Consider the following 12,015-nt stretch of genomic DNA (forward strand, 5'->3'; position numbering starts at 1 on the left):
CACTTTCATCAAGAGGCTTTTGAGTTCCTCTTCACTTTCTGCCATAAGGGTGGTGTCATCTGCATATCTGAGGTTATTGATATTTCTCCCGGCAATCTTGATTCCAGTTTGTGTTTCTTCCAGTCCACATTTCTCATGATGTACTCTGCATATAAGTTAAATAAACAGGGTGACAATATACAGCCTTGACAAACTCCTTTTCCTATTTGGAACCAGTCTGTTGTTCCATGTCCATTTCTAACTGTTGCTTCCTGACCTGCATATAGGTTTCTCAAGAGGCAGATTAGGTGGTCTGGTATTCCCATCTCTTTCAGAATTTTCCACAGTTTATCATGGTTTAGGTTAAAATAAGAAGTCTTGTTATTTATACTTATAATGTTATTAATGTTAATCTTCATAAAACTTTGAAATAGCTTTGGTCACCTTCTTTCACCCAGTGGCATTTTCCATTCTAGTGAAGTGTTCTGCCAATACTTTGCAATATTAGACTCTGCTGATACATTCAATAAAGCATAGTGCTTAGTGTGTTGCTGGATTCTTAAAGACTATAACTTATTTCCTGAAGCATCGATGCATATAGATCTCAAAGAGTCAAAGAAACGGACCGTCCTTCGATAAAGCAAGTGATTGTTCGGAAGGAAGATGTTACTTCAAAATTGGAAGAAAAAAAGAATGGTTTTCCTTGTCAGGTTAACATCAAACAGAAGATGCAGGTATGTGCTTCACTGGAAAGGGGGTTTGGAATGTTAACACCTTGAGACTGTGAGCTTCTTGAGGACAAGGACCCTGTCTTATTCATCTCTATCCAGGACTAGGATAGTCTCTGGCTTGCAGGGCCTCAGGAACTGTGTCCTGAATTCAGTCTGAGAAAAGTCCTCTTTACTGGAAAAGTTGGAAGCTTGTTTGATATTACTGAAATATTTACTTTTAAGAATGTTTGTCATATGCAAATGAACTTATCTATGAAGAAGAAACTGACTCAGGTATAGAGAACAGACTTGTGGATGCCAAGTGAGGGACGAGGGAGAGGAATGGATTGGGAATTTGATTAGCAGATGCAAACCGTTACACATAGAGGGATAAACAGCCAAGTCCTACTGTATAGCATGCATGCTTGCTCAGTAGCTTCGGTTGTATCCCACTCTTTGTGACCCCATGGACCACAGTCCACCAGACTGCTCTGTCCCTGGGATTCTCTAGGCAAGAATACTGGAGTGGGTTGCCATTTCCTCCTCCAGGGGAACTCCTGACCCAGGAATCGAACCCACATCTCTTATGTCTCCTGCATTGGCAGACTGCTTCTTTACCACTGGCATCACCTGGGAAGCCCTGAGTGGTGTAGCATAGAGAACTATATTCAGTATGACATATTGTATAGCACAGGGAACTATAATCAATATCCTATGATAAGCCATAATGAAAAAGATATGTTAAATGTTTTTGGTGCATAGTCTAGAAACTTGAACAGTGAAACTACCATTTTGACTTTCCTCTCTGGAGATTTTAGAAATTACCTAATTGGATAAATTATAAATAAAGCTTAAATAAAGTAAAAATCATGATTCAATGTGAATTTTTTTTCTCCTCTCATTGGTTTCACTAGGAACTCAATAATGAAATAAATTTGCAGCAGACAGTGATCTATCAGGCTAGCCAGGCTCTTAACTGTTGTGTTGATGAAGAACATGGAAAAGGGTCACTGGAAGAAGCTGAGGCAGAAAGACTTCTTCTAATAGCAAGTATGTGTGTTACACCCAAAACAATTCCAACACAGTTTCACACCAGGAAAAGCTCATTTTGTCTAGTATATTCAGAAATTTCTAATTCTAGAGAAAGGGCTTTTTTTGATAAGTCTGTTTCAGCTGATCTGTTTTTAATTTTTTTTTAAATGTGGTTTGTGAAAAGTTTGCATGTAAAATAAGGCATAGTTTACATGAAAGGGTGAAAGAATCTGGAGTGCATCTGAAGAAATGTTGTAGAGGTGTGCTGATAATGAATATATGAGTATATTTATACACACACACTATCTCTGTATGTGTAGCTAAAAACAAGTATATGAATTTTGTTGTGTGTGTATGTATGATGAAGGATGACAGGACACGTTAGGATGGAGAAATTAACCATACAAGAAAACTGACCAAAAGTTGGAGTATTGAGCATTTTGTGAACAGATGGGTGATCAAGGTTTTGCCTAACTACCTATCGCCTGTTTATATGAAGGAAGAGTTACTGATTTTGTCTTTGGTGTTGTGTACAGTTGCCACATGAGTGCATTTTCTTGCACTGGCTTCATTTAGAAACAATTGCAGTTTTAATATTTGAAATATTAACTTACATATTTCTATATAGCTGAGAAGAGAACACTTTTGATTGATGAGCTGAATAAATTGAAGAATGAAGGGCCTCAGAGGAAGAATAAGGCCGGTCCCATGTCCCAAAGTGAATTTGTCCCTTCCAGAGGATCAATTACTTTGTCAGAAATCCGCTTGCCTCTAAAAGCAGATTTTGTCTGCAGTACAGCTCAGAAACCAGGTATGGTGATCTTTATTTTGTCACTTCCAGATCATATGTTAAATTATGAACGTCACCTAGGTTGGAATCGTGCAAATGGGAACAGGTAGAGCATCCGGAAAGAAGCAAGACTTGCATATCTTAAGCCTTGAGTTCCTTTTCTGTAAATATGTATCTAAAAATAACCAAGGAAAATTTTCATATATGATCTTACTGATTACAGAATAACACAAATGGCTCTAACTGAAAGTAGGGCTTGTTAAACATAATACTGAACATAAATTATCAAGGCGAGTTATTCTGATACAACAGACCATTTCACATTCATTAATTTTTTTGTGGAAAGTATTTGGCATCTAAAATAACTTATTTTACTTACTCTGTTCTATTTAAAATTCACTCCATTATGGAAATCTGTTGTTTGAATCCTGAATTACTGATTGTGGGAGTTAAGAGCATGATAGTATAGATATGTCTATTGAAATTTTATTTCGTTTAACCCTCTAGATTGAGTAAACTTTTCTAAGCTATGTATTCTACTTAAAATGATATTAAAACAAGGTGGATAAAGGAGGTTATGGCACTGGTATCTGAAAAATAGGACAAGGTGGTAACTTTCATAGAAATATAGTGTTTTAATTTCAGTTTTGAAATAACAAGCCAGAATATACCCTTTTGAGTTATATACTATTAGCTGAAGAATTTCAGGTCAATAGGTAAAATTTAAAGTCAGCAGAAATTGAGGAATGTGTAGTGAAGTTTTTTCAGTTCACATAATAGGAAGATATCTTGATGATGCTATTCCAGGTATATGTCTGTCCGCTTATGTCTTGTCTTTTTGTGTGTGGTAAGTTGACTTTAGGAAGTTTTAAATAAATTTTATATAAATCAGTTGCAGTGTTACTTTAGTCATTTGATCTTCCAGAATGCTGATTAGCTAAATCTGATTCTGCTTGTGCTTATTAGATAATGTAATTATTTCTTGCAGATGCAGCAAATTACTATTTCTTAATTATACTAAAAGCAGGAGCTGAAAATATGGTAGCCACACCATTAGCAAGTACTTCAACTTCTCTTAACGGTGATGCTCTAACATTCACTACTACATTTACTCTGTAAGTAAATTAGGTTTTTGGTGGTTGAAACATGTTTTTCTTTTAATAGAATTAATATAGTCTAAGCATACAGATAGAATTCATAATCTTTGAACTGTAATCTGTATGTTGTTTTTATATGGACAAATATCTCATTTTTCAATTTGTTTATTTAACTCTTATGTTTCTGATCTTCCATTGAGTAGCATATTTCTTCCATGTGTCTACAGGTATTTGATATTTTGAAGTGTTTTAACATATATATTTACTATACACACACATACACACACATACAAAATCTGTACCATAATTTTTTAATATATGCTTTAAATCTATGAATGTACTTAACATTCAGTCTCTGTGTAAGACATTTGTATTTAGTGTTACAGATTTATTTTGAAAGTAGAGTCAAAATCCAATTTAGAAAAAAGTTATTTTTATTATTTAAGATCTTGAGTTGTAAAAACTGAAGAAAATGTTTGACTTGTATTACAGGGGAAAAATTGACTGTTCTTACTAATTTTTATATTCTTTAATAATTTATAACTATTGTCTTTAGTTTTAAAATATAGTGAATTCCTTTACTCTCGTAATTCTTGTAACAGTATTTATGGCATCATTTTTAATGGCATAATTTGGTATTTTTATTTTTCCAGGCAAGATGTGTCCAATGACTTTGAAATAAATATTGAAGTTTACAGCTTGGTAAACAGTTACAGCTTTCTAAAATTACTAATGGTGTGTTTTTCTTAAAGGAATCAGATTTTAAGTTAAATTCTGCTTTAATTTGTATGTAGGTACAAAGGAAAGATCCCTCAGGCCCTGATAAGAAGAAAAAAGCATACAAGTCAAAGGTGAGAATGAAAGAAACCCAGTAAAAATATAATCAGAAGTACGAGACATAATGTCAGTTAAAAATTATGTATATTTTTAAAGAATTATCAGGCTCTTGGGTCATTTTTATGCCTCAGATTTCTAGTTACTGCATTTATTAGATATGAATACTGAGAGTAAACTTACAGTGAGTGACCATAACCCTAATTATAAACTACTGATACACCCAGGCTAGAAATTCTATTTTCTCTATATCTGCTTGACAACTAACTTTATAATGTGCTATGCCTAGTTGCTCAGTTGTGTCTGACTCTTTGCAACCTCATGGACTGCAGCCCGCCAGGCTCCTTGGAATTCTCCAGGCAAGAATACTAGCATAGGTTGCTATGTGCTCCTCCAGGGGATCTTCCCAACTCTGGGATCAAACCCAAGTCTCCCACATTGCAGGCAGATGCTTTATTGACTGATCCATCAGAGAATCTCTTTAAACTTTTCTCAGGCTTTTCCTCTGAACTTTTGTCTTACAAACTCCTATAAGCAATACTTAAGAATGATGTGATTGCTATAGGCATATGGAATAGAAGCAACTTAGTTTCTGTCCTTCCTAGCCTTTGCTTTTTTGTTCTTTTTCTAAATCATCATTTAAAAAAATTTTATTTAGCTTTAATGAAAAAGGAATAACAGTATGGGGACAAACCTTAATAAAGGACTCAGGCAAAATGTATTGATATTGAAGAATTATTTTCTGTGTGGCAGAATCTCAAATTAGTTTTAAGTTCTGAACCGTAATGTTTAATAGGAACTATACTAAGTTATCTTTTTTTCTAGGCTATTACTCCTAAGCGACTTCTCACATCGGTAACCACTGTAAGTAGAATTTTCAAAAAATTGAAGTTCCTTGAAAAATCTACACCTTCTACATATACTGCCCTCAATTTGGGAGACTTAAGTTCTATTCCTGGATTAGAAAGATCCCCTGGAGAAGGGAAAGGCTACCCATACCAGTATTCTTGCCTTGGGATTCCATAGATAGACGAGTCTGGCGAGCTATAGTCCATGGGGTCACAAAGAGTCAGACACAAGTGAGTAACTAAAACTAACCATTTCTACACCCTTAGCACTTTGGAAATCTTTAAAATATCCTAAAAGGAAAAATAGTGTTTTCTAAAATGTAGTCCTTGCAGTGTTAAACAGTTTTGTACTTACTATTTAAATCTTTGTATCATATAAAGAAAATAACACGTTCTTCTTCACGCCTTTTTTTTTTAGAAAAGCACCCTTCATTCTTCAGGTGAGTGGATCTTGAACTACTTGAAACACTAGAATAAGGAAAAAGAACTAAGCAATCGAATACTTATTTGTGTAACCCTCTTGATTTGTAAGTATCTACTTTAGTCTCCTTTGAATAATATTTTCTTAGTAACCTGTAAGATTACTAGCCAGAATAGTCTGCTGTCAGAAACCACCACAGGCCACCAAACTGCACATTATTCAGCCTCTAGCAGGCACTGCACATGGGATACCAGCCACTTTACAGCTGCAGCAAGTAGTATTACTCTTCACCACAGCTGCTCTTGTTCTGTAGATTTATTTTGTGCTGTTCACACTGTAGAGTTTAACTCTTTTAATTGTACTGATCATGACAATTGTATCATGTCAGAAAAACATCTTTCTAGTTCACTGGGAACTGGGGTGCCAGGTAAGCCAGGAAAGACTTCCAGAGTAGTGTTAGGCCAAAATTTTCCAAAGAGGGTTAGGGTTGAGCTGGTTTCCCTCGTCTTTGGACTTTTGATCTCTGCTTCTTGGCACAAGAGAATAGCTGAGAAGAACCACGCAGATAAAGTCCTGCTGCTCGTTATGTTATCCTAGACTATAGCAGTAAAGTCCTTTCATGTCTCTTATAGGAAAGTTGCTTTTTACGCACATATTTTTAGGTTCTGTATCTTTAAAAACATCTGCCTCAAATGTTAAGGAGTGCTTGTACCTCATTTAAGTTAAATATAAATACTTAGCAGTTTACTTTCATTAGGAAACATGTTAATGTTTTAGTCCCCCTGCCTTGCCCCCCCATATTAGAAATAAAGGAAAATGAAGCAATTTTTTTTTTTTTTTCCCTGTGGCAGTTTAATTTCATTCTGTTAGGGTGGGGTGAGCAATTGTTATTTTATATGTACCAAAGTCACTCTGAACTAAACTTCGTTTCGTTTTTCTTTAGTTATGGCCAGTCTTAATGCTGTGCGGACCAGCAACTTTGCCCTTGTTGGATCTTACACTCTGTCATTATCTTCAGTAGGAAACACAAAATTTGCTCTGGACAGGGTAATCCAAATTTATTTATTTATTTACAGAAAAGTTAGGTCAATGGAAATGTCCCATTTCAAGTATTTGAAATCTTTGGCTGAATGTATATGCTCTTAGAATTGTGTATGTTAATTGGATATAGGTTTATATGCATGATATGTTTTTTGATGTTGGAAGTATTTCTCCCTTTATCTTAATAGTTAAGTCTTCAAAGCAGTATATATTGGTTTATTCTAAATGTCAATTCTGACTAAGAAAGTATTGCTGCTTGCATATAGATGTTAAGCTTACAGTTTTAAAACAGTATCTTGCTCATTTAAAACCAATATTTTGACATGATTAACATTTTTTAGATTTAGTTTTACAAAATAGGGAAAGATAGGTTAATTTCTTGGAAAAGTACTTATGAATCTAAGGGATTTCTTTCCCATACTTTACTCTCCAAGTTTAAGCCTTCATAGTTTAAATCTTTGTAATATCACTATTGAGCGCTTTTTGCCACACTATAAGGACTAAACTTTTAATAGCAAACAAGACCATTTTAAGTGGTAGAAGAAGTAGAGGCAAACTTCAGTCCTAGGGTTGGCTCCTGCTGTATAATACAGACTATTTAAAAATACTATAAGAAATTTCTGTGGTCAGAATATAGAGATGTTTAAAAACAAATCCACATAACTTTTAATTTAATAATTCAGCTAGATTAACAAATTGAGTGATTCTGGGTCTTTTTTCTCTTTGTCTTTTATTTTGTTTGTTTTAGATAAATTATGATGTAAAAGAGCGAGAGCTACTGGGCTATATGTTCCAGGAAAAGGTTGCCACATTTTCTTTGCTTAAAACTAATGAGCTTAAAAATTGGTCCTTAATTTTTGGCCCTTATGTTTTTGTTTTACTAACCACTCTCATGTCTTCTTGGTTATTTTGAATAATTAAGGACATTATGTAAATTATGCTTTATTTAGACCATTGGGCATCTTTTTCTTTACTCTCATAATTCTTTAAGGCTTTCTTTAAAAGTTCTCTAGTTTTTTTTTCAATATATGTTTGGTATTTGGGCTTTTATCCTGTATTCTTTTTTTTCATGTTACTATTCTTTAAGATTCTACGGTCACTTCAACATTGATTTTCTGGGTACCAAAATGCCAAATTTAATAACTATCCTAAAATTAAAATTTACTCAATATTGTTGACTTCCTACCTATTGAAAGACCTATCAGTGATGTTTTAAGTAAAAGTAGAAAATTTTTATGGTCTTAATTGGCTAATAGGTATGTTGCTATGTAGGTGATGCTGTTTATTAACTTTAAAATTAAAAATCATTTAATGCTAAAATTATACTAAATATAATCATATATTTTAGAAGTTTTTTTTTTTTAGAACTTTTAATATCCCTGTGAAGATCAATCACAAGCATTTTGTGGGTGTATGTAGAAATGCTCGGAGAAGGCAATGGCACCCCACTCCAGTACTTTTGCCTAGAAAATCCCATGGACGGAGGAGCCTGGTAGGCTGCAGTCCATGGGGTCGCTAGAGTCAGACACGACTGAGCGACTTCACTTTAACTTTCCACTTTCATGCCTTGGAGAAGGAAATGGCAACCCACTCCAGTGTTCTTGCCTGGAGAATCCCAGGGACGGGGAAGCCTGGTGGGCTGCCGTCTATGGGGTCGCACAGAGTCGGACATGACTGAAGCGACTTAGCAGCAGCAGCATAGAAATGCTAATTTGCAGAATACTGGATAGTGTTTTTTATTTTATTTAAAGTTCTTCAAACAATATTTGCAAATTAGGGAAACATAAGAACTGGAGTTCTGTGAACTGTATTCCTTACTCAGTGTTGTCATATAGCCAATTTCTATGTATGTACAGTTTCATTAATCTCTAAAATGAAAAAGATTTCAATGACATGTTAAATATAGACTGCTCTCTAAAAAATTTGTTCACTGCCATTTTAGTGTCACACAGATTAAAAATAAATTGTGATATGTTCATTCTCTTAATGATTTTTTTTGTAATTATAGCTAAAGTATCCTACCTGAGTATAAAATCACTCAATTTAATTGGTTTGTGTTCAGTACTGTAAAGTCTCTTCCTGAGTCAAATACAATATAGATGTAAAATTTGTCACAAGTATGCTTTTTTGAATAGCAGGGGAAGGAAATATTTGTTCTAATATCTTATAGTTGATGTAGGAGAATGAGATAGTTAAGTTTAGATGTTCTTTAAATTGGTGGGGAAAATGGATGACCTTCTGTACACACATAATAACCTATTTGATTAAATTTGAGAGAGTAAACAAGTCTCCTGTGTGCGCCCAGAGACCATCAGTGCAAGGCAGCGTTTGCTTATTTTACTGTGTCTTGACCAGTAATGATAAGTCACAGCATTGTCTCTGAGATCCCCTTCAGAATGCAGTTTCTTTTGAGGTTAGTCAGACTGTTGACTCTACAGATATAGGATAGTACTAATAATGAATTCCCTGGTGGCTCAGTCGGTAAAGCATCTGCCTGTAACGTGAGAGACCCAGGTTTGATCCCTGGGTGGGGAAGATGCCCTGGAGAAGGAAACGGCAACCCATTCAAGTATTCTTGCCTAGAAAATCCCATGGATGGGGGAGCCTGGTGGTCTACAGTCCATGGGGCTGCAAAGAGTCGGACACGACTGAGCAACTTCACTTTTCTTATTTAAGGTTATAGATATCTGATGTAGAGACTGGCATTCTGGAATTTAAATTATGAATCTCAATGAATCACACTTTCAGATCCTTTCTTTGAATAGAGAATCCAGAATAGTCATAGGTTTTACTGTACTTTTATGGATAAAGGGAGAAGGATATCCCACAATTCATCTTCTGACTTAAAGAAATCTCGTAGATATATGTACCTTCCAGGAAAAAGAGATGTCAGTTTAAATAGTATTAGGACAAAAAACTGTAAAGTAGAACAACTGACTAGCATTGTAGAATTTTGAAGTTGTAGGAAGAATGATTAGGTATTCTGGTGTGTCCAAAGCTATCCTGGTTTATACCTGTTGGCCTGGTGTGATTATTAACAGGTATAATTATTCTCACTCAGAAGTATCTTGGTGTATAAAAAATTACAAAGTAACCCTGATTATAGAGTACATTTTACACCTGTTAATAATAATCCTTGAGGTGCTGATAATTTTAAAAGACACTTTTTATTAAACAGAAAACAGAATACGATCACACATTTTCACGTCTCCAGGCTTGATAGGGCGTAGTAACATTGACGTCTGTGAGTATTCTCAGTTCACTTCAGGACAAGCTTCTCACCAAGAATATTGTCTACTTTTCCCAGCTTTTCACATTTTCTTCTCATCTTTCTGAGATTCTTTTTACAGGAGCACTCTCTTGGCTAAATGGTAGAATTCTCTTAATTAGCATTGAGAGGCTAAGAGCTTAACACTGACAATATGGAAAAGAAAATGGTAAGGGAATTTATAACTAATGCAGTTAATGAGGCATATGACGTCTTGACCCTGATTAGCATTGTAGAATTACATTATAGATGCCTTTGAAGTTCAGAAAGTTGAAAGTTTATTTTATGAAATTAGTCTGTTGAAATTATACTTTTTGGTCAAGAATTCTCCCTTTTTATCTTTATTAGGGTGGAGGAGTAAATTTTTATAAACTAACCTTCCAGTTAAAACTTTCAAATTTAGACTGAACTATGATTATTCAAACCAGAGTGTCATTCTTTTTCACTGGGCAGCAGGAATGACAGAGTTAATCATTCCCCTTTCTATCTTGACCCAGAAGTCAATATCACTTTAAATATTTCTCCAATTGAATTTTTCTTATATTTGTAATCTTTACTTTAAATTCATAATTATTTTATATTATCACACATACTTAAGCTCTTTTATTATTTAAAAGATACTTTTGGCCTGAGGTCTCTTTGCTAAACATTAATATACTGGTGAGAATGATTTATTTAAAATATTTATGTGAATATTTTCATACAAGATAGAAAGCGTGATTTTATTTGGAAGAAAATACCAATCCCTCAAACTTCCAAGCAGTAAAAGCAACAGAGTCTCAATTTAGGCACTTAGTTTTGTCTGTCAATTTATGCTCCATGTATTTTAAAGCTATGCTATTGGGTACATAGATACTTAAGATCTTCTTGATGAATTGTTAACACTTTATCTTTCTGGTAGTCATCTTTAAGGTCTATTTTGTTTGTTATTAATAGAATTACATCAGCTTTCTTATGATTAATGTTTGTATGGTATATCTTTTTCCATTCTTTTTAATTTTTCCTGGACATGCCATGTGGCATGTGGGGTCTTAGTTCCCCAACCAGGGATCAAGCCCGTGCCCCCTGCAGTGGGAGGGTGGAGCCTAACCCCTGGACCACTGGGAATCCCCTCTTTTCCATTCTTTATTCCTAACTTGTCTGTGTTCATATATGTCAAATTTATGTCTCATAGGCATATTTTATGGTCATGTTTTGTTACTGTTAAACAATTTTTTGTCTTTTCATTAGAGTGTTTGATACATTTATATTTAATGCAGTACTGACAGGGTTCAGTTCAGTTCAGTCGCTCAGTCATGTCCGACTCTTTGCGACCCCATGAATAGCAGCACGCCAGGCCTCCCTGTCCATCACCAACTCCCGGAGTTCACCCAGACTCACGTCCATCGAGTCGGTGATAACATCCAGCCATCTCATCCTCTGTCGTCCCCTTCTCCTCCTGCCCCCAACCCCTCCCAGCATCAGAGTCTTTTCCAATGAGGCAACTCATCACATGAGGTGGCCAAAGTACTGGACTTTCAGCTTTAGCATCAGTCCTTCCAATGAACACCCAGGGCTGATCTCCTTCAGAATGGACTGGTTGGATCTCCTTGCAGTCCAAGGGACTCTCAAGAGTCTTCTCCAACACCACAGTTCAAAAGCATCAATTCTTCAGTGCTCGGCTTTCTTCACAGTCCAACTCTCACATCCATACATGACCACAGGAAAAACCATAGCCTTGACTAGATGGACCTTTGTTGGCAAAGTAATGTCTCTGCTTTTGAATATGCTATCTAGGTTGGTCATAACTTTCCTTCCAAGGAGTAAGCGTCTTTTAATTTCATGGCTGCAGTCACCATCTGCAGTGATTTTGGAGCCCCCCAAAATAAAGTCTGACATTGTTTCCACTGTTTCCCCATCTATTTCCCATGAAGTGATGGGACCGGATGCCATGATCTTCATTTTCTGAATGTTGAGCTTTAAGCCAACTTTTTCATTCTCCTTTTTCACTTTCAT

General features: G+C 35.3%; 1 protein-coding gene across 5 annotated transcripts in view; it reads left to right on the top strand.

The window, feature by feature from the left end:
- The window catches only part of ANLN (anillin, actin binding protein), a 61,069-nt gene that overhangs the window by 32,164 nt on the left and 16,890 nt on the right, over positions 1-12,015 (top strand). For 2 of the 5 annotated variants that reach the window (XM_010831153.1, XM_010831154.1), the window contains exons 12-21: positions 566-713; positions 1,604-1,739; positions 2,350-2,532; positions 3,500-3,626; positions 4,262-4,310; positions 4,403-4,459; positions 5,268-5,306; positions 5,709-5,730; positions 6,655-6,758; positions 7,501-7,554. In XM_010831153.1, coding sequence (XP_010829455.1) covers positions 566-713; positions 1,604-1,739; positions 2,350-2,532; positions 3,500-3,626; positions 4,262-4,310; positions 4,403-4,459; positions 5,268-5,306; positions 5,709-5,730; positions 6,655-6,758; positions 7,501-7,554 — 919 coding nt within the window. The remainder of the gene's footprint in view (positions 1-565; positions 714-1,603; positions 1,740-2,349; positions 2,533-3,499; positions 3,627-4,261; positions 4,311-4,402; positions 4,460-5,267; positions 5,307-5,708; positions 5,731-6,654; positions 6,759-7,500; positions 7,555-12,015) is intronic. The other 3 variants (XM_010831155.1, XM_010831156.1, XM_010831157.1) reach the window with 3 other exon arrangements.

The sequence above is a fragment of the Bison bison genome, unplaced genomic scaffold (genome assembly GCF_000754665.1).
Source record: "Bison bison bison isolate TAMUID 2011002044 unplaced genomic scaffold, Bison_UMD1.0 scf7180017864525, whole genome shotgun sequence".
Lineage (NCBI taxonomy): Eukaryota > Metazoa > Chordata > Mammalia > Artiodactyla > Bovidae > Bison > Bison bison.